Genomic DNA, 24,420 nt, shown 5'->3' with positions numbered 1-24,420 from the left:
TATGTGAAAAGATACACTCGATATTAAGTAATTATTTTGTGTATGAGCTGCTAATTATGCATAACTTGTTTAATCACTTAAATCACATCTTAAAAACAGAGTTATACATATATAGAAGTGCAAAGCCATAATTTTTCATTAAGTCTTGAGCAAGGACTGAAAAATTGCCTAAAGTATCCAATTCACCCCCCCTCTTGGTCACTTTCTTTGGGACAACAAATTGGTATCAAAGCTTGTCTCTCTTGCTTGAGGTCTAAACACCTTAGAGAGATCCTACAATGGTTGGCACATCTAACACAATTGGTATCTCTGCACCTTTAACTGAAGGACACTCTATCACTAGACCACATTTGTTTAATGGTTCTAATTATTCTTTCTGGAAAGTTAGGATGAGAAACTTTATTCAATCTGTTGATATTGAAGCTTGGCAAAGAATTGTTAAAGGTCCTGAAATTCCATTAGAATTGCATGCTGATGGTTATAGAGAAAAACTAGAAGATGAATATAATGAACTTGATTGGAAGAAAGTTTTTTCAAATGCTAAAGCTTTAAACATTCTTCATTGTGCACTTGATGCAATTGAGTATAATCATATTTCAGGTTGTACATCTACAAAAGAAGTGTGGGATAAACTTGAAGTCACATATGTAGGGACTAATCAAGTGAAGGAATCAAAAGCAAATAGGCTTGCTCGGGAATATGAACTATTTAAGATGAAACCTGGAGAAACCATTTCAGAAATGAGCACAAGATTTACTGATCTGGTGAATGTTCTCAAAGCTCTTGAAAAAGAATTCACTGAAGAAGAGTTAGTCAAGAAAGTCTTGAGGTCACTACCTAAATCATGGGAAACAAAAGTGACAGTGATCTTTGACACCAAAGACTTCTCCAAATTCACTTATGATGAGCTGATTGGTTCTCTTATTGCTCATGAAATGCTTTATGACAAGAGCAAGAGCAATGTAGATGATGAAAAGAAAAAGAGAGGAATTGCCTTGAATTCAAGCCAAGAGGATGAATTAAGGAAAACTATAGCTTTTAAGGCTGCCTCAAGTGACAGCTCCAATAGTTCAAGTGATGAAGATGATATTGCCATGATTATAAGAAGATTCAAGAAAACATTCAAAAAGGGAGGTTCAAAATATAAGAAATTCCTAAAGAAGTATTCTTCCAAAGGTGAAACAAGCAAGGATCAAAGTGAGATTAAATGCTTTGAATGCAACAAACCTGGCCATATCAAGCCAAATTGTCCTAAATTGAAAAAGAAGAATTCAAAAGACAAGAGCAAGAAAGCTTTCATTGCTGGCTGGAAGGACAGTGATGATTCCTCAAGTGATAACTCTAGTGACAAGGAGGTTGCACACATTTATTTTATGGCTTTGGAAGAGGATAAGCCCGAAAGCTCTCAACAAAGAGAAATCAACACTGAGGTAAATAATTATGACTCTCTTAGTATTGAAGATTATGAAGATGCATTTGCCAAATTGTATGAAGAATACAAAGTTTATAAGAAAAGATGTTCTATTTTAAACAAAGAAATTGCTTCCTTAAGATCAGAAAATGATTCTATGAGCATTATTGTGCAAGAAAATAAGTTTTATAAAAATCAAATGCTCTTGTTTGATGAGTTGAATAAGGAGTTAGAAGATTCAAAAACTGCTTGTGAAAAACTCACTGAGAAAAATAGGATTTTAGAAACTAAGGTGAAATCTTTGCCAAATGATTTAGCTAAATTCACAAATGGCACACAAATTCTTGATACTTTACTTGGTTCTCAAAGATGATCAAATCAAAAATCTGGTCTTGGTTATAATGGATTCATGCACTATGGAAAATACAAAAATTTCTTTGTGAAAGCTTCATCTCATTCATTACCAAATGTTATTTGCTTCTATTGTAACCAAAATAGTCGTATGGTTAGTCATTGTCCTATACGGAAAGGTTCCTCAAAAGTAAAAAGGATTTGGGTACCTAAAGGAACTATTCCTAATGTCTCTAACCCCCAAGGACCCAAACTTGCTTGGGTACCTAAGAAATAGTCAATTAATTTCAGGTATGTCTTAGAAGCAAGCAAGAGTGTGAACAATGGTATGTTGATAGTGCTTGCTCAAGACACATGACTGGAGACAAAGAAAAATTCTCAAACCTTACCTTAAAAAGTGGTGGACATGTGAGATTTGGTGACAAAGGAAAAGTTTACATCATTAGAAGTGGCTCTATTGGGAAAAATCCAAGAATAAAGGATGTCGCATTAGTTGAAGGTTTGAAATTCAATCTTCTTAGTGTAAGTCAACTATGTGATAAAGGTTACAAAGTTATTTTTAATTCTACTCATTGTGAGATTAGAAGTTTGCATAACTTTACAAGAAATGGCAAGAATAATGCTTAGTGAACACAATCTTTCAAAATATTTTTGAGAAGAAGCCATAAATACTGCTTGCTATATCTTGAATAGAGCAATGATTAGGCCAATATTAAAAAAAACCTTTTATGAATTATGGAAAGGGAGGAAGCCTAACATTTCTTACTTTCATGCATTTGGTTGTAAGTGTTACATTTTGAACAACAAGAAGGATAACCTCAAAAAGTTTGATGTAAAATCAGATGAAGGTATTTTTCTAGGATATTCAATGCATAGCGAAGCTTATAGAGTCTTTAATAGGAGAACTTTGTTAGTTGAGGAAACCATTCATGTTGTATTTGATGAAACTAACAACTTCTTGGAAAGAAAGATTGTTTGTGATGATGATGAACTAGGTAAAATTTTTGGAAGAAAAAGGGATGAGACTCAAAAGCAACAAAGTCAACCTACTAAGCCCCAAAGTGCAATTGGGAATGATGTTGTCAATGAAAATGCTAATGAGAAAGATCAAGAAGGTGATCAAGAAGTATTTCCCAATATTGAAGAACTCCAAATTGATGAACCGCATCATGATGACCTACCTCAAGAATGGAGATATCATAGAGATCATCCAAAGGAGGACATAATTGATAGCCCTTCACAAAAGATGATGACAAGAGCTTAAGTTCGAAAATACTCTGGTAATGTTGCATTTGTTTCTCAACTTGAACCAAAGTCTTATGATGAAGCTCAAAGTGATGAGAATTGGATTCTTGCTATGCAAGAAGAACTCAATCAATTTGAGAGAAATAAAGTATGGAAACTTGTTCCTAGGCCTAGAAATCATTCTATCATTAGTACTAAATGGGTTTTTAGGAACAAGATGGATGATAAAGGGCATGTTATTAGAAATAAGGCTAGATTAGTAACTCAAGGATATAATCAAGAGGAAGGTATTGATTTTGATGAGACTTTTGCTCCGGTTGCTAGAATTGAAGCTATTAGAATGTTGTGTGCATTTGCATGTTATAAAAATTTTATGCTATATCAAATGGATGTTAAGAGTGCATTCTTGAATAGTTATATTGATGAAGATGTAACACTCCTACATGCATAGTCCTGTGCAAATCACTGTTCCGGTGACCAATGTCGATCCGGACAATTCAGGGGATTAGAACTATATTTAAGTCACCTAGAAAAGCCCTTAATGAAAATTAAAAGTGATTACCATAAGGTAAAATATAAATAAGAAAAACATATTATAAAAGGTTAAATGAGTCGGGGGTTACAGCGATGGGTGATCGCAACGGGAAGTGACTACGAAATCAGTCAAAACCCTAATTTTGTACAGGGCATTGTGACACCGTAGTCCTAGGAAAAATTGCGAAGCTAGGGGAAATATGAAAATCATAGAAAAAGGTTAAGAACCAGATCAAATAATTAGGTCAAAGTTCCGAAGGAAATATAGTAGTATTATTGGTAAACCGGATTGGACCGGCGAGGGGCAAATTAGTCAACTCACCCCTAGAGGTGACTTATGACCTAACTGTCCAATAAAATTTGAGAAATGAAAATTTTAAAATATCTAATTAAATTAAAGAAGTGAAGAAAAAGAAAGGAAAAGAAAAGAAAAGAAAATAAAGAAGATTACATCATCATGGTGACATCACCTACATGACCTCATAAATAATTATCAAATTAATGAATTAATTTGACCAAGTCAATTTATGATAAATACACATAAAATAACAAAATTAAAAGAAAAATAATATGGTGTTCTTCTCCTCCAAGCCATGGTCTCTCTCTCTCTTGTCCCTCTCTCAAATTTCCACCATAAAAGCTTATACTTAAGCTTTCTAAACCCCAATTTTCACCCTAAATCCTTTAATTTCCTTGAATAAAAATTATAATCAAACCTTGGAAAGAAGATTGAAGGAGAAAGAAAAAAGAAAAAGTTAAAGAAATTGAAGATTGAAAAGCTATACAAAGGTTAGTGATTTTTCTTCAAATTCTTTCTTTCTTTATGATTTAGATACTTGAATCAAGTAGGAAATTGATGAATTTATGCTAAGAATCATGAAAATCATGCACATGAGGGACCCCTTGAATTTCGGCCATGTTTGGGAGAAGGGAAATTTGAGTGATTTTGATGAAATTAATTATGTAAACATGCTTGAATGAGTGTAGAAATGTGAAGTATGCAATTTAATTGTATAAATTGGAGTTATTGATAAATTAGGGTTCTTGACCCTTAGGGTTTTAGAGGGAAAATTTGAGAATTTAGTAAATTGATGTACTTTGACCTAAGTGAGGTTTTAAATGGTTAATTGGTGTAATTTAGAATGTGTTTGAATGGTGAGAATTTAAGTCAAATTCAGATTGGTAGGGGTCCAATTCTGGACAGCCTGACCTTGGTCCACTTAGGAGAACAAAACTGTAATTCTGCCACTCTAATTAGTATGAGGCCAATTGAAGATGAAAGTAGACATATAATGCCACAATTTTTGTGTAGAAACCCTGCCTTGAAAGTGACATTAAGTTAGTGAACAATTAGGTCAAACCCGAAATTAGCACACTGCCACTGTATAAAAATGCCCAAATAAACAGTATTTGTTCATTTGGCCATAACTTGATGTAGGAAGGTTCAAGTGACCTGAATTTTATACCGATGGAAAGCTGAGACATAGCACTACAACTTTTATGAAGAATACAAACCCAAATTCTGACTATAACCCATCCAAAAAGTGAGCTGCAGTCGGTACACAAAAACTGCCAGAACTAGAATTGTGCCCAGAATTTTGGGTTTGGACCAATCCGACTAGCCTTAGAAAAATAGGCATAACTTGAGCTATAAAACTCCAAATGGAGTGAGTCAAAAAGGGAATTAAAGCTAAGACAATAAAAAACAACTTTGATAGAGGATACTTAGCTAAATTCTTACACTAACCAAACCAATGGAATAGTAGAAAATAGTGACCCAAAACTGAATTTTTTTATTTGCACCTAGGGAAATTAAAAATTGAATTGGCAATCAATGCCAACAAAATTGACACCCAAAATACAGTATATGAGTGTAATTAGAATTAATAGACCTATTTAGTACGAAAAAATCAATATTTTGACTTAAATAGTGCAATAAATAGTGACACAAAATGTAAAATTCAAAGGATATCATTTTAAGCAAATTTAAGGCTACAATTAAGCAGGTATAAAATAAATTAATGAATTAATTATGAGATATAGTACTGAAACACTGTAAATTATGTGTTTCAGTTGAAAAAGAGACTGGAAAGGGATCTTCGAAGGAGAAACGAAAATTTGAGTAAACTAATCGACAAAGAGGTTTGTGCACAACTAATTTTTAATTGATTTTGTTCTGAATATTTCATATGATTAAATGACATTATTTTCCTTATGTATTATGTTTATCAAGTATTTGATTTATTTTAATAATTATTGAAATTGTTATAGTATGCATAAATTTCGCTTTGTAAAATGGTATTTCAACAATTAATGAGCATTATTGTGGATTGAATAAATTAGTTTTGGAAAAATTGTGATAAAATATATTTTGAATTATGATGAGCATAAAAATTATTGGATATTGAAATTGACATTGAATTGAATTGTATTGTGATTTATGCTCACAAAAATGACAAAGAGATTCATTATATTGTTTTATATCTCACTATTGATACTTGACTAGGTTATTACCCGTCTCTCTCATTTGTTGAGAAGACAATGGAGTTAGCTTTGTTTTAATTACCATGATATGTGCACATGCTGAGATTCTCCTCTTATTAGAGGTTAGATCTAAGTTTTTCATTGGCCCTTTCGGAAGTTGCATTATTGTGGTGTGTAATGTGCACGATGATTCCATCTCCCCGACCATAGGGAGTTAGAATCTCTATTCGATCTCCCCGACCATAGGGAGTTAGAATCCCCCCTGAAGATGGCCCTTCCGGATTAGTCTTGCATAGTTAGTGAGATAAAGAATGGTTTTTGAATAGTAAAGAATTTTGATTTCAAATGGGATTTATGCATAATTGATTTTATTGAAATTAATCTTTATTTTCATAAATTGCTGTAATTACTTTAAATGTCCAGCTGTGATTTGATAAATTGAATTTTTTTATCACAGTCATTTTAACAAATGATTTATATTATTGGCAACGAATATTTTCATTTTTTTTGAATTTGATAAATATCCAGATTTCTAAATTCTTTGCTATAATTTTGCTAAGGTATATGATACTATGTTTTAAATTATAGTTATGCAACACTGAGTTCACCACTTAGCGATAGCTTTGTATGCTGTCGCAGGTGAAAGGAACATAGAGCAGCTGAGTAAGGTTCCCTGAAGATACATTGGGACTGGCTCCGGGTATATCATAGGTATACCCTTGTACATTAAATTTTGATGTATTCATGTAATAATATGTATGAAATTTTCTTTGAGCAGTTGTACAAGAGCTTTTATAATCATATTTTGGTATGTAATGAAATGGAAATTATTGTATTATTAATTTGAGATTTTATTTATCTATATATTTTTGTAATATTAATTTTATTACCCTAATGAGAATGATATTCAAATTTCTTTCTGAGTTTTGAAATTCATGTATGGTTTTCCTTATGAAAAGTATGGCTTGAAAATTGAATTGAGTTGATTGTGTTGAATTGGGAGATGAAAATGATTTATATTGGAGTTATGGTTGAGTATAAATATTGGGAGTGCTTTTCTTTGCAGGTTTTGAAGAACTGTTTTCTCAAAATACAGCCAGCACTCTGCCAAAATTTTGAAAAATTTTCATAAAACCAGAGTTTAATCGAGGATTTGATCCACAACCAAATTTCAATTAAAGGCTTTTTAATAAATATTTAACATTCCCACCACTATAAAAATGATCATAAATTATTTTAAAATCCCTTGTAGTATATTTAATGGGTTACCGATAGACGAAATACGGTAATTTATTAGATATACTACGGGATCATGTTATGCCTTACGGAGGGGTAAGGTGTAACAGAAGAAGTTTATGTTGAACAACCACCAAGTTTTGAAAACTATGAATTTCCTAATCATGTTTATAAACTCACTAAGGCCTTATATGGATTGAAGCAAGCCCCTAGAGCTTGGTATGAGAGGCTTAGTAAGTTTCTTTTAGATAATGATTTTCAAAGAGGAAAAGTAGACAACACACTCTTCACAAAAACACACAAACAAGATATGCTTATTGTTCAAATTTATGTTGATGACATTATTTTTAGTGCTACTAATGCTTCTCTATGCAAAAGCTTCTCTAAGATGATGCAAAATGAATTTGAGATGAGCATGATGGGTGAACTTACATTTTTCCTTGGACTACAAATTAAGCAACTCAATGGTGGCATCTTCATTAATCAATCCAAGTACATCAAAGATATGCTAAAGAAATTCAAGATGGATGATTTGAAGAGTATTGGAACTCCTATGAGCTCCACCATCAAGTTGGAAATGGATGAAAAAGGTAAAGATGTTGATCAAAAGCTATTTAGAGGTATGATTGGCTCACTTTTATATTTAACTGCATCTAAACCTAACATTCATTTTAGTGTGTGTTTGTGTGCTCGGTTTCAATCATGTCCCAAGGAATCTCATCTAATTGTTGTTAAAAGGATTTTCAAATATCTCATTGGCACACACTCAATTGGTTTATGGTATCCTAAATATGACACATTTGATCTAGTTGGATATAGTGATTCTAACTTTACTGGAAGTAGATTGGATAGAAAGATTACTTCGAGTACTTGCCAATTCCTAGGTCATGCCTTAGTGTCTTGGCATAGTAAGAAACAAGCTTCTGTAGCTCTTTCTACTGCTGAAGCAGAATACATTGCTACAGGAAGTTGTGTTGCTCAAATTCTATGGATGAAGCAACAATTAGAGGATTTTGGTATAAAGGTTGATCATGTTCCTATAAGGTGTGATAACACTAGTGCCATCAACCTAACTAAAAATCCAGTCCAACACTCCAGATCAAAGTACATAGAAATTAGACATCACTTTATTAGAGATCACGTTCAAAATGGTGACATTGAGTTAGAGTTTGTTCCTACAAAACAACAACTTGCAGACATTTTTACAAAACCCCTAAATGAGGAAAACTTTTATAGGATTAGAAGGGAACTTGGCATGAATGAAGCTATTGAATAATAGTTGGTGCTTTTGATATGAATTCAGTACATAATTTGGTTAAATATGTTGTTAGTGCTATATTATGAGTATAAGTGTTTTTAGTTAACTACTTTCTTACTGCAGTTGTCTAGTTTTATACCTGTATAATATTTAGCCAACTGGGTTTCAAAATTAGTTAACTAATTTTGCTTCTGTGTACATTTGAGAAAATGCACCTATTTTAAAATTACTTTCTTTCTAATGGGTATTTTTGCTCTCTCTATAATTTATTTTGACAAATATACCCCTAAGCATAGTTAAGCTCTTTTTATGTCTTTAAAGGGTAAATTTGGGTTTTGGCAAAAAGGAATTCCCGATTCTCCATGAAAAACTATACACAGTTTCAAATTTTGAAATTTTTTTTAGTAACTGCTACATATCACTTCAATCAATCTCTCAAAAACTCCCTCATCTCCTGCTGCAAATTGATTCTCCACTCTCTTAGAAACCTAAATTTCTCTCAAAACCAGAAACCCCCAATTCTCCTTCTCAAAATCCCTAAACGGTAAAATCCCGTTCTTCCTTAAGCCGCTTCTCTCTCACACTGAAATTCTCCAAGAATCGATGGCAAAGGTAAAACAAGTGGCTACCAAACCTCAAAAATTTATGGGTGATGCTATGAAAGCCACTGGCAAATCAGAAAAGAAAAGAGAAGAAGAAACTGAACTTGAGAATAGTGATGAAGAAACAGAGACAGTGGCAGAACGAGCAAGAAAAAGAAAAGGAACTGGTATTGCTGGGTTAGAGCTTTTTAAGAAAAAGAAGAAAATGGAGAAGGCCCCTGCTTCGAAACCCTTTGCACAACAGAATATTTTCGAGCTAAGGTACATTAAATGGGATTCTTTTTCTGATTTGCCTTATGAATTTGAAGATTTATTTACTTTTCAAGGCTGGATGGAATTTTCTGAGTTGAATGAATATTATTATCCTTATTTAATTCAAGAATTTTATGGGAGTATGAAAGAAGGTGTTAAAGGAGAAAGTTTTAGTGTGAAAGTTAAGAAGAAAAGTCATATTATTGATGTAGATTTCTTAGCCTCTGTTTTGAACCTACCAAATGATGGAAATAGGATTGGAACCTTCAAAGATACTAGGAAGCTTGAAGGATATGATGAGAAGGCATTTCAATTGTCGATTTTTTCGGAGGGTACACCCAAAAATGAAATGACCAATATTAGTTTAGTGCCTCAAAATTTTAGGATTCTACAATCCTTCATTCAATATTTGCTCAATCCTAGAAGTGGTAGTCATTCATATGCAAACAGCCTTGATTTATGCATTATGTGGCACTTGGTTAATAAGATCATATTCAATTTGCCATTTTTAATTTTCAAAGTGATTGCTAAGTCTAGTAAGCATAAAAGGTTGCCATATGCTATGCCTTTAACTCTTGTATTTCAAGCTATGGGAGTTGACATGAGCAAAGAAAAGAAGTTTAGCAATCCTATCCCCATTAAGGAGATATTCGAGACTGATGATGATAGGAAAAGGAGTAAGAAAGAAGAGAAAAAGCAAGAAGAAGAGACTGAGATTGAGATTGAATCTAAATCAGATTCAAATTCTAAAACAGAATCGGACATCCCAATAAGCAAGTTGAAAGAGAGAAGTTCTAAGATAGATGAAGGGGAAAGCTCTAAGAAGAAAGAGAAAATGAAGCTGAAAATGTCAGATTTTGTGAAAATAAGTAAAGCAAATCTGGACATGATGAAGGAAATCAAAGAAATGAGTGGACTGAGCTTGCGTATTTTAGAAAAATCTCATGAATTGAAGAAGGGAATTATGGCTAAGCAAAATGCAAAGATGGATATGTTGATTAATAGATTGGATAGACAAGAATGGTTCATGAAGAAGATGGCTTAAATGCTGTTTGGTGAATCTTTTAGGAAGTTTGGAGATTTTGGAAGCTACTCACAAGGTACTGCTGGTCCTAGCAATGCAAAGGCTGTTGGACTAAGTGGAGTAAAAATTTCCGAAGAGGAAAAAGAAGATGAGTGTAACACCCTCACTGTAGTAATTCCGTACATTCTACTGTTTCGGTGATCGGTGTCAGTCCGGACAGCTAGAACATCTAGAAAAATATTTAAACTAAAGTAAGGAACCATAACTAACTCAAATATTAATAAGAAAAATTAAGGAAAATTTTAGAAATAAAATACAATCAAGTTAAATGAGACGGTGCTCTAGCGATTGGTGACCTTACGGGGAAGTATCAGTAAAGATAGTTACCGACCCCAGACCCGGGGAAAAATTCATAAAATAATTTTTGGGACTCCAGAGAAGAGTCATTGAGGTTTCTATGGCATTAGAATGCCAAGAAAAGGTTTAAAAAAAATTTTTGATCGGTACAAACGATTTGGGCTCAATAAGGCAAATGGAGAGCATTTTAATCATTTCGTCTTCAGATATGATTTTTGGCCAACTTGTCTAGTTAAGTAAATAATTATTATGATCTAAAATATGAATAAATATTGCTAAAAATTTAATTGAAAATGAGTAGAGAAGAAAAGAAAAGAAAATGAAGGAAAATACCTAATTATGACATCATATGCTGTCATTAGTTAGGTCTCCACCAATCACAACTCAACAAGCCAATTAAAAGGAGATAAATTAGACATAAATTGACAAACAATCTACATCTTCAACCTTTGGGCAGCCAAAAACGTAGAGAGAGAGAGAGAGGAAAGAAAACTCTATGGAAGCTTGATCAAGCTTGAGCTAACCCACCAAATCACCTCCAAACCCTAATTTCTCTTCATGAAAAATTATCCCTACCACTAGAGCAAGCATTGGACAGCAATTTGAAGAGGAAAAAGAAAAGTTTTGGCAAGCTTGGGAGTAGCTCCAACAAGGTTAGTGCCTATACTCACTTCCCTATCTTTTTAATCCTTGTTAGGAAGAGAAATTAAATGTGAATTTGTTGTAAAAGTGAACAAAACAATTATATTGAAGTGTGTATGAAAATTTACAGCCATGGGAAAAGGATGAGATTTTTTCATTTGTATGACTTGAATTGTTTAGAAGTGGTTGGTGATGAGATAGCTTGAGTTAGATGTTGAACTATGTGTGTTGGATGTGTTAGATGACATGAAAAGTATGAAATGGACACTTGGGAATTAGGGTTTGTGAAAAATTGGAGTTTTGCTTATGAAATGGTATATTAACCTTGTAATGGTCAATTAGTGACCATTTGAATGTGTGTGAAGAGGAATTGAAGTAAGTAAGGATAGTGGAGTTGAGTTTAGGCATGCTACCCTTGGTGACCTGTAGGACTGGTTGTGAGTCCAGCAGGTTTGGGCAGCTATAAATGGAGTTGTATAGGTTCAATTATTACAAGGCCAATTAGACATGAAACTAGACATATAATGGCACAATTTAGTGAAGAAACCCTACCCAGAAAACCAAATCAAGTTGACCTAAAAATTACCCTAATCTGGGTGACCAACATGCTGTCCCTAGAAAATGACCAAATGAACAGTATTTGTTCAAATGGTCATAACTCAGTGTAGAAAAGTTTAATTGATCTATAATTTTACCAGTAGAAAGATGAGACATAGACCTACAATTTTCATGAAGAACACAGAATCAAATTCCCAACCTAACCAATTCAAATTGCTAGTCCAAATTAGGATACTAAATCTGGCAGAACCAAATTGCCCAGAAATTCTGGGTACAGGTCAATCCTGCCAGTTATGGTAAAATGACCATAACTTGAGTTACAAAACTCCAAATAGAGTGATTCAAAAAAAGAAATGTAACTAGACACAACAAGGAACAACTTTCATGAAGACAATTTTGTCAAATTCCTACTGTACAAATGACCAATGGAACAGTAAACTTAATACTTAAAATCTGAAAATTGTGAATAACTAACACTAAGCTTTGAAATGGTATTGGCAACCAATACCAACAACTTTAGAATGCAAAATGTGGTATCTTGGTGAACTTAGGTTCAATAAATTCATAATGTATTAAAAAGTCAACAATTTGAGTGAATAGTAATGTGAATAGTAATATAAAGACACAAAGTGTAAGAACTATATTGTTAAAGGGAAATTAAGGCCATAAATTTGAAATCCATGAATTGAAACATGAAAAGTAAGTCACCTAATTGATGTGAATGGGTAGTTAGGGCTTATATGCCCATCACAAATAGAATTCATAAAATGTATAAATGAGAAAGGAAAAATGTTTTGAATATAATGGTACATGTGAACCATTTTTTTGAATTGTGATCAATATGAATAACATAATGAATGAATAAATGAATCATATTAATGTATGAATGAGACATTAGTTCTCATTATTGTAGAAAGGAAAAGTACTTTGAGTACAATGATATAAAAGGATAATTTATGTGAATTGTGATCATATATATGATCAAATGAATGTATACATTATGATTGAAAATTATTATGAAATAATGAAGTCATAAAATATAATATATTAATGTTTAATGATATTATGTGCCCTTGTATTGCCTAGACATGTGTGTCAGATTGGATAGTTTGGCATGCCAATAGGGTATTATTTTAGCAGTACTGCTAAAGGTTTTATGCCTGTATTTATGGCTTTATGCCCGTATTCATAGCTTTATGCCCACATTCATGGCTTTATGCCCGCACTCATGGCTTAATGCCCGATTATGTGTTATCATGGCTTTTTAGCCATACTAACTGCATACGTGGTTGACGTTCTGCGTCCCATGGTATGACGGCCCGAGGCACCGCGGTGTCCAGTGCCAACGACCCGTTATCCAGTTTAGTCAGCCTGTCGTAGGTTACTTGGGCAGTCTAATTTATTAAAATAAGTTATGAATATTAGCAATTAAAAATGCATGAAGTAAATAAATGAGAAAAAGTTCTGAAATAAATTAGATTAGCTCCAAAAATTTGTTCCTTAGAATGATCTGAAGTAAATTAAACTAGTTCTAAAAATTTTAAATATTACAAAATTATTATAAACTACTTAAAAAGTATCAAGGAAGTGATAAAAAGACTAGTAGAAGAATTATAACTTAAATAACATTACAAATGTGATTTTCATAAGAATATAAGTATAAGTATAAATTTTAGATTTATTTGTACATTATATAAATGATTATTGTAAACTTATGAAAGAAGTGATTCTAGAGAGCAACATAAATGACAAAAAAAATGTACTACATAAATGACAAAAAAAATATATATTGTATGGCAAATTTCATATGAACCCAGTAAAATTCTCGAGTATAGAAAATATGCTCCAATTATTTTTATTTGTATACATTATTTCTTGTTATATTATTGCACCACTAAGCAGCAATGCTTAGTGCGATGGATTTGTTTTCTCGCGCAGGTACTGAAGTTAAAGCCCAGCGAATACTAAACAGAGATTTTAGAGTTCTGATCTGCAGAGTGTTCAAGGTTGTCACCTCCTCAGCAATGCATGTAGATAGGGCCCATATAGATCATATTATGTATTTTGTACATTATAATTAGTTATTATTTGTAATGTAAACTATGAATTGTATGTTGAAAAAAAGATTATGGAACTGTAATTAATTTGTAAATCATGTAAATTAATGAAACTTGAGAATTTATATATATAAATTGTGCATGAATGGAAATGCATGGAAATGAATATAAAATTGAGATATATGAATGAGATGTGAATTATGAGATGGTTATGAGAATAATTGATGAGATTTTTATTGTAAAATATTATTGAAAATTTCAAGCAGGTGAACAGTGAAGTACGCCAACTGATAATAAAATAGGGGAAACTCTACTGGTTTCTCCGTCTAAAAATAATTGATATTAAAATATAACGAGAACAAAATTTTTAAAGAAGTAAAGTAAGATAAGTTAGAGTGCTCTGGCACCGAATGTAGCACACTTTGCTCAGCTACACTGTAGTCGGGTAAGAGGTGTTACAAGGAGCATTTAGAAGCTGCTGAAAAGGAAAAAGAAGAAAGCAAGCTAGCTGAGGATGAAGAAGTAGAGAAAAATGTTGAGAAGGAAGAATCTGCAAAAGAGGAATCAGAAGCAGAACAAGAACCTGACAAGGAAAAATCAAGAGAATCCTCCTCATCTCATACTAACAGCAATAGTAGCAGTGAAAATGGAAAAAGTGAAGGCAGAAATGGTTCAAGACAAGAAGAGGAGAAGGAAGATGCTGACAAAAAGAAAGAAGAGTAGTCACAAGACCCATCCTCTGATTAACCAAACCCTGTTCCTACTGCCTCTCAACCAGTACCTGAATCAACCATCTCTTTACCCATGCAATATGGCCCTAGAAGAACCAAAGCACAAGCTAGAAAATTAGTTCTACCCATTTCTCCAAAAATCCAAGTAACCATACCTGAAAAAGACCCCCCAAAGAAGAAGAAACAAGCCAAACCTGTTAATCCTACTCACCTTAGGAGAAGTGGCAGAATCCTTGGTAGCAAAGATAAACCTTGAGATTTCAAAATTGTGTCTTTTTGTCTATTTTTCAAAAAGGGGAGAAAGTAGGATAAAATAGGAAAATGTCTATCTTTTTGTTGATGTCAAAAAGGGGCAGAAATTAGGAGAAGATAGGAAAATGTTTTAACTGACAGAATGTTTTTAGTTAACTGGGTACATTTTTAGTTAACTAATTTTGTTCAGTGGTTATATGATTCATATTCTGATATTGATATTTTGGACTTATTTTGGAAAGTTATTGAAGATATGATGATGATCTTTTATGATTGACTTATGGTTGATATATCTTATATATGATGATTGAATTGATCTTGGATGAATTGATCTTGGAAATTATTTAACATGTTACTTATATTGTTATCTTCAAAATGCTTTGAATATCAGCTTTAGGGGGAGCTATTTTGTAGCTTCTCAATTTTATTGCATTTTGAATGATTGTGTGCATATATATAGGGGGAGCTTGTCTCAAAGCAAGTTCTTACATACATGACATATGTAGATAGTTATACAATTGATTTTTTATGATCTTTATAGATTCATTAAGTTTTGATATCATCAAAAAGGGGGAGATTGTAGGCCCCGTAAGCTATAATAAGCTTGGTTTTGATGATAACAAAACTTAATGAAATATACATTAACCCTTTGTGCATAAGTATTTGAAATGATTTTATAGGTCATGATATGCAAAGACATTAATGGAAAGACTATTCTATTGACATGGCTGATACAAAAGGAGATTATTATCTTGTATAATACAAGAAGAATCAAAGTCCATAAAGAAATAGGATAGAAATTGAGTTCTTAGGTCCATTGTAAAAGATTGGAGAGATTATGCCATTTAAGACCTAAAATCAATTTTGTTTTTAGATTCAAGAGTTTAGAAAGTGTTTTTATATCATTTCTAAGGTTTTTGAATGGTCAAAGTAATTTTTACAACCTTCCTTAAAAAACTCAAATTTTCAAAATTTAAGTCAGACAGTAGCGAAATTAGTTAACCTGTCGTGAAAATTAGTTAACTAGTTTTATTGTCTAAAATTTTTTGTCTTACGAAACTAGTTAACCAGTGAAAATTTTATTTAACTATTTTCATACTCTGACCTGACACAACTCTGCTACACGATTTTCAAAGAAGTAATGGCTAGTTTTTTGAAAATTAAATAGTCGTTAGACACACTCTTCAGTAGACATTTTTAGCAATGAAAAGCACCTATAAAAGGCATCATTTACTGCAATTCTAACTAATGAAAGTGTTCCTATTCATTGAGAATTTATTGTACTTATTTTAAATCTTTCATTCATATACTCTTGAGCTTGAGTGGCAAATCTTTTCTCTTAATCTTTTAGCATTAAATTATATATCTGAGAGTTATTGAAAGTGATTTCTTCTACACCAAAACCTATTTAAGGTTGTGTAAGTGTGAGGACACACTTGTGGAAGGTTTTCACTTGTGGAAGGTTTTCAAGCACCTTGTGAAGCTTGTGGGAGGTTTTCAAGCACCTTGTGAAGCTTGTGGTCCTTTGTGGGAAGCAAAGACGTTGTAAAGGTTCTCAAGCACCTTGGAAGCTTGCTGAGATTGTAAAGGCTTTGAATCTTGCCTGTTGAAAAAGATCAAATAGTGGAGTGACTCTCAAAGTGGGACTTTGGGAAGAGTGGATGTAGGCTAAGAGAGTTGAACGACTATAAACCTTGTGTTTGATTCTCTTCTTCTCTTAATTCTTTAATTTTCAACACTTTATTTCTGTGATTATATATTGAATGTGTTGAGAATTTATTTTATTGAGTTAATACTGAGCTTGAACAATTAAACTTGTAAATTCTGATTTATATGTGAAAAGATACACTTGAAATTAAGTGATTATTTTGTGTATGAGCTGCTATTTGTGCATAACTTGTTGGATCACTTAAATTACATCTTAAAAACAGAGTTATATACATATATAGAAGTGCAAAGCTATAATTTTTCATTAAGTCTTGAATAAGGACTGAAAAATTACCTAAAGTGTTCAATTCACCCTCCTCTTAGTCACTTCCTTTGGGACAATAGTAATCATTTATAATTAATGTTCTTCTGTGCTTATCCCTTATTACCGATTGGTGTATAACATTTGGTTAATTTAAATTAAATAATATATAAAAAATTTTTATCTAGACCTGATTCATTATAGATTTAAGATATGTTTTATATATAAGATTTATATATCAAATAAATACAATCTACATATTTATATCTTAGATATATAATAAATCAAGTGTAGGCAAATTTTTTACTATACTCTAACTCCTTGCTTGAATCAAAGAAAATAAAAATTATATTATTTAAAATATATAAAAAATGTATGTCCATTATTTTTTTAATGTCCGTTTTATTTATTAGAAAAAAAAAAACCTTTTCATTTCATAACAAAACATATGAATTAAAAGAAAAAAATATATAAAAAATAGAGTAAAACTCAAATTTGAAATCCTCCACTGATTCTTTGGAAGACATAAGAATACCAATCAGTAGATATTATTATTTAATTTTATTAAGGCTACGAACAGAGATTTTGATATTTTAATCTCTATTTTCTGTTGCATTATTATTTTAGTATTAATTAATTATCATATGTTTTTGGTTGTCAAAAGTAGGGGTGAGCATTCGATTCGAACCGAACCGAATTAAATTATAAAAATTAAATTTTAAATTTTAGAAATCAAATCGAACCGAAATTGGTGAGAAATCGAATCGAATCGCTATATTTCGTTTTGGTTCGATTTAAATCGATTGGTTTTAATTTTTGATTGATTTTTTAATTTAGACTTGATTTTTAAGTTATTTGGTCTAATTTTGACTTTGGTTTGAACCAAATAACCATTAATCAATGAAATTAAATAATTAATATATATATAATTAAATATAATTCATAAATTTCTCATAAAAATAAATCAATTCAAAAATCGATTCAGTTCGATTTGATTCGATTTGAATATATAAATTACTATTGGGTTCGGTTCGATTTAAATAATTTTTCTCTTCAAAACCAAACCGAACCGAAATAACCGAAATTTTTATAATGTAAAATCGAGCTGCACCGATTAAATTTTAAAACCGAATCAAATAAATTAAATTAATTCAATTCAATTTAATTTTTCAATTTAAACCGAATTCTGCTCGGTCAAAAGTGGACTTTATTCTCTATTCAGCCTTAATGAATAGCAAATGACGTAAGCAAATACGACATAACCTATTAAGGCTTCATTTGGAAAAAGAGAATCATTTATAAAAAAAAATAATAATTCAATTTCTATATAATTATATTCCTATATTAATTTTATAAAAATTCAATTTAGTTGATTTATTTTTAGTTAGTTTTCATATTTAAATAAAATAATTAATTTTTTTAACTTAAATCATTGTTTGTTTATCATAGTTTATATTTTTTTATATTAAAAAAATTAAATTCATTTATTTCTTCTTTATTTTAGAAATTAAAATTTTATAAGAATTTAATTTAATATTTTTTTGTCAATTTCATATTTCAAATGAAAGAAATTAATTTTTTTAATTCAAAACAAATCATTTTAAAATAAATATAAATCAAGTATCATCGTGTGGTATTTCAAATAAAACCATTATATTTTTAAACATGAGAATCGATAAAAAAAATTAATCAAATTAAGCTTTTATAAAATTTTAATTTTCAAACAGAATAAATTAAGAACAAAAAAATTTTGGTTTAATAAAATTAAAATTATTTTTAAAATTATAAAATCTTAAATTAAAAAAATTAATAGAAGTCATACAAACAATAAATAATATTTTGATTTATAGTGCTATATTCATTTATTTATTTTCAATTAATTCTATATCAACACCAAATTTTGTATTGAAGATAATATTTGTATAAATATATGTATACAATTAATATATATATATATATATATATATATATATATATATATATATATATATATATATATATATATATTAGCAAGTAATTTTAAATTGTGGATAATAAATGGGCAGCAGCAGCCATAATATATGTAGTGTAGCCATTTTCGAAGATGCCAATTACCCATTTGAATGTAGCTTTGAATTACGAAATAATTAATAGGAGAAATCAAACGAAGGAGAAGAGGTCAAGATGAAAGAGAGAATTTGAAATGCATTGTAACGAATGAATAGGATAATTACGTGTCAACAAATTGCAGCGATGGATCATGAGCACTACCACAGAAAGAGACCAATTCCGTCTTTGTATTGAAACTAACATAAGGCTCATCTTATGCATTAATAATTTATAATTTTTATATTTTAATTTTAATTTTATTTATATTTTAAATAAATTAAATTATTATTATTAAATTAATTTTAAATTAAAAGTTTTTTTTATTTAATTTAATTTGAGTTCATAATAAGAGTATTAGAGAAAATGTATGAGTGGTGTCAATTTAAAATAAGTTGAGAGAAGGAAATTGAGATTTGGTCCTGTAAAGCGTAGACATACAAATGCTCCAATTAGACAAGTAGAGCACATTAGGTTAGAAGATAGAAAAAAAAGAAGGGGTAGACCTAAACTGACTTGGAGGAGAATAGTACAATATGACGTAAAAACATTATACATTTATGAGAATTTAACCCAAAATCGTTTAGAATAGAGAAAGAGAATCTATATAGCCGATCCCAAATTATTGGGATAAAAGTTTAGTTGAGTTGAATATTTAATTTAAATTGAATAAATTTTTATTTGTTATAATAATAAATTTTAATTAATTTATAATATAATTAACTAAAATATCTATTAAATTTTTTTTAAACATATATTAATAATATTTTCTATGATTATTTTATTTAAAATATAATAAAAATACTTTATTTAAAAAATAATTTAAATTTCATGAAATTTTTATATTTTATCTCATAATTCATGTAAATTGATATTTTTTTTCAAAATTACAGAAAATATATTAAATTAATGAGAAATAATATTATATAAATACAATATTTTTTGTTATTAATATAAAAAAATAAATTACTAATAATGAATTGAACTATTTAAATTTATTAATAATGAAAATATATAACATTATTATTGATTAAAAATATCATTCTATTATATTATTTTTTACAAATATTATACTTAAGTGTAAATTTTTTTTATTAATCTTATATATTTTATAAAATAATTCTTTAACAAAAATAGTTACACTTTACATAAATTTATAACATAAGATAAATATACTTCATAAAAAATAAAATTTTAAAATATCGTCACTTTCTATTAATGTAAGAAATATTAAAAATACATACTATTTTTCAAAAGTAAGATTTCATAATTTTAATACTATAACTTTAATTATTTTTAATCATATTTATTTTTAGCTAAATTTTCGATACAATCTTATTTGTAATTTATTTTTAAAATTCTAATTCTATATAAAAATATAGTTGAGAGATAATTTGTGTGAAAAAATATAGATATTTAACAAAAATTTAAAAATAATTCTGTTTAAAATTAATGATAATAAAATATGGATAATCAAAATATTAATTATCATTGTATTCAATATATAATTATAATAAAATAAAATATTCAAAAAGTTAAGAAATATTAAATAAGAAATTTATAAAAAAAATTAATAATTAAATAAATATTAATTAAATATATTTAAATAAACAAATTTTGAGAATGATAACTAATAATTTTTGAAGGAAATAATAAGAAAAATAGTGCAAATCAAAAAAAGACATAAGAGCATTTAGGTGAAATAAAAATACTTAATGAGAAGAGAGTGTTTTATGTATATCAAATGTTTCGTATGACACACTATATATATACAAATAAATGAAAACTATTTAAATAAAAATTAATTTATAATTAAATATTATTTAATTGAAAAACAGAAACAAAAGCATTCAAATTTAATTTTTATATAAGTAAAACATTTTCTATTTACTTGATTGTTTCAATTAAATCATCATAAATTGGCCATAATGATAATAATAATAATAATAAGTATTAATTAATCTTAAGAAAGTGAAATAAAAGAATATTAAATTATTAACATAAAAAATAATATATATTAATTATAAATAAGTCAAATCTCTATATTTTATTTTTATAATATTTTATACAGACTATACTTTTTGTCTCTCAAATTTTTTAACAAAGATTTCATAATAAAAAAAATAAAAAATATAACAATTTAATAAAAATATTTATTAAAGATATGAAATAATTTAAGGTTTATTAAATTATATGATAGTTGATTATATAAAATCATAAATTAATAGTTAATTTTGTTTAAACTGTCGTTAATAACTTTTTATTATTATTGTTATTATCGAGGGTAACATGTGGCAAATAATGTTTTGCATAAATAAATTTATTAAAAAAATGATATAAATAATTTTTAAATATTACATTTAATCATAAAAGGTCATAATTTTTAAAAATTAAATTTTAAAGAAAATAATAATTTAAATCATAAATATTAAGGTAATATTGTAACTAATAATGATAATTAAAAATGAAATAAAAAATTAAATAATAATTAATATTTATAAAATAATATAAATAATTTTTAAATATTACATTTAATTATAAAATGTCTTAATTTTTTAAAATTAAATTTGAAAGAAAATAATAATTTAAATCATAAAAGTGAAAGTAGTATTGTAAATAACAATGATAATTAAAAAAAATAAAAAAATTAAATGATAATTAGTACAAAAAAAATATTTATGATTGATTATGAGATCATAAATTAATAGTTAATTTTCTTTAAACTAATAGCTATCAATAACGTTTTATTATTATTATTATTATTATTATTATTATTATTATTATTATTATTATTATTATTATTATTATAGAGAGTAATACGTAGCAAATAATATTTTTCATAAATAAATTTATTAAAAATTTTTTTAATAATTTTTAAATATTACATTTAATCATAAGATGTCATGATATTTAAAAATCAAATTAAAAATAATAATAATTTAAATAATAAATATTAAGATAATATTACAAATAATAATGATAATTAAAAGAGAAATAAAAAAATTAAATAATAATTAATATTTATAAAATAATATAAATAATTTTTAAATATTACATTTAATTAAAAAATTTCTTAACTTTTAAAAATTAAATAAAAATAATAATAATTTAAATCATAAATATTTAGGTAGTATTGTAAATAATAATAATAATAATAATAATAATAATAATAATTAAAATAGAAATGAAAAAAAAACTTAGATAATAATTAATATAAATGAGAGTATTTATAGAAGGTGACACGTGGTAAGCTTTTCAAGGAAAATGCCACATGTCATTTTCTTAGGAATATCTCTCTGCTTTATATATATAATAATAATAATAAATCATAAATGTTAAGTTACTATTGTAAATAATAATAATAATTAAAAGAGAAATAAAAAATTAAATAATAATTGGTATTTATAAAATAATATAAATAATTTTTAAATATTACATTTAATTACAAAATATCTTAATTTTTAAAAATTAAATTTAAAAAAAATAATACTTTAAATCATAAATGTTAAGATAGTATTATAAATAATAATGATAATTAAAAGAAAAATAAAAAAATAAAAAATAATTAGTATAAAGGAGAATATTTATGATTAATTGTAAGATCACAAATTACTGGTCAATTTTTTTTAAACTAATAGCCATCAATAACTTATTATTATTATTATTATTATTATTATTATTATTATTATTATTATTATTATTATTATTATTATTATATTATAGAGGATAACATGTGTCACACCTTACCTCTCCGTAAGGCATAACATGATCCCATAGTATACTTAATGAATTATCGAACTTTGCCTACTGATAATCCATTAACTACACTACAAGGAATTTTAAAGCAATTCTATTTCCTTTTGAAGGTGGTGAACAATTTTGACAAGTATTAAAAACTTTTAATTTAAGTTAAACCACATATCAAATTTTCAATCAATTTAAAGTTTTCGCAAATTTTATAAAAATTTTGGCAGAGTTTTATCTATAATTGGGAAAAATTAATTCTTCAAAACCTGTGAAAGCACTCCCAATAATTTTATTTCTCAACCCCAACCTCCAATGTAGTCTCAAATCCACACAGTTCAACCAAGTCTCAATTCAAAATACACAATTCAAACATTCTCAAAAACAGTTTAATAAACTCATCAACATTGTGATTAACTTAATTTACATAAACAATTTTCAATTTATAGAAGGAAATCAAAAACAATATTATTACAGACTTAAGTGTACAACTGCTCATTTACTACATAGATACATATGGACAACATCATATTTACATCAACTAAATTACATGGGTATAAAATAATACCCATACAAAAACTTCAGTGGAGTCTTTGTCAACTTAGCAACTCACTCTGCTGCTTTTTCTTTTCTCTTATCTGCGATAACAAATAAAACTATTGCTGAGTATTGTTTACTCAGTGATACACAATAAAAATTTAAAGATGCGAAAAATAAAATATTCATCAATAAACAGTGATTCAAAGTATTTCACAATCATATTTCACAAATTTCAAATCATATTTATAATACCATTTTGTCAAATAATTTATAAAGCACAGTGTTGCCAATCCATACACAACTTAGTTCATGACACAAAATTTCTGATCAATGCCGTGTTGTACACCACGACAAAGCAATCTCAACCCCACTAATCAAAATCAATGAGAGAGGTGGCTAGCTAGCTATATAAGTACTCATCTAATCTTGACCTCAACTGGCAAACCAGAGAGGGAGGAAAGTAATCTATCTCAACCCCTTAAATGGAGGAGAAATATAATGGTACTGTCATGCTAAGTATGAATCCGAAACCAATTTAAATCAAGTTATTCAATTATTTCATGCAAAACACAAATCAATTTTTATTTCAAATTTTCATACACAAAGGGCAACACAGTATTTCTCGAATATAATAATTAATACAAATAGTTTACAATGCATATCTAAACCAAAATTTCAATTTGTAAATAGTAAAGCAAAATTTATTGTGTACAAACCTGGAATGAGTCGCCTCTAGGCCTTGACTCACTTTTCCTTATCGTCATTCTCAGTTTTTTTTTTCAACTGAAATACACAATTTACAGTGTTTCAATATCAGGTTTCATAATTAATCCAATAGTTAATTTCATGCATACTTGAATGTACACCTAAACTTGCTTAAAATGGAAATTCTTTGAATTTGGTAAATTGGGGTTACTATTCATTACACTATTCAAGTCCAAATATTGAATTTTTCATTCTTAATAGGTATGTGAATTCCAATTACACTCACATATCACATTTTGAGTGTCAAATTTGTTAGCATTAGTTGCCATTTCAATTTCTAAGCCTCCTAAGAGAAATTTTAAATTTTCAGTTTTTGATCACTA

The 24,420-nt window shown here is 28.5% G+C and overlaps 2 protein-coding genes across 2 annotated transcripts; both read left to right on the top strand.

Moving 5' to 3' along the window:
• Positions 1 to 278: 278 nt before the first annotated feature.
• Positions 279 to 1,784, top strand: LOC110673155 (spindle assembly checkpoint component MAD1-like). The gene has a single exon (XM_021836200.2). It carries the CDS (start codon positions 279 to 281, stop codon positions 1,782 to 1,784), a length of 1,506 nt encoding a protein of 501 aa, XP_021691892.2.
• A 7,338-nt stretch (positions 1,785 to 9,122) lies between these two features.
• LOC131179431 (uncharacterized) lies at positions 9,123 to 14,734 on the top strand. Its single transcript, XM_058146276.1, has 3 exons — positions 9,123 to 10,396; positions 10,442 to 10,568; positions 14,453 to 14,734. The coding sequence occupies exons 1-3, from the start codon at positions 9,123 to 9,125 to the stop codon at positions 14,732 to 14,734; spliced, it is 1,683 nt and encodes a 560-aa protein (XP_058002259.1).
• Positions 14,735 to 24,420: the final 9,686 nt, after the last annotated feature.

Source organism: Hevea brasiliensis, chromosome 4 (assembly GCF_030052815.1).
Source record: "Hevea brasiliensis isolate MT/VB/25A 57/8 chromosome 4, ASM3005281v1, whole genome shotgun sequence".
Classification (NCBI taxonomy): domain Eukaryota; kingdom Viridiplantae; phylum Streptophyta; class Magnoliopsida; order Malpighiales; family Euphorbiaceae; genus Hevea; species Hevea brasiliensis.
This window is presented reverse-complemented; position numbering and strand designations above follow the sequence as displayed.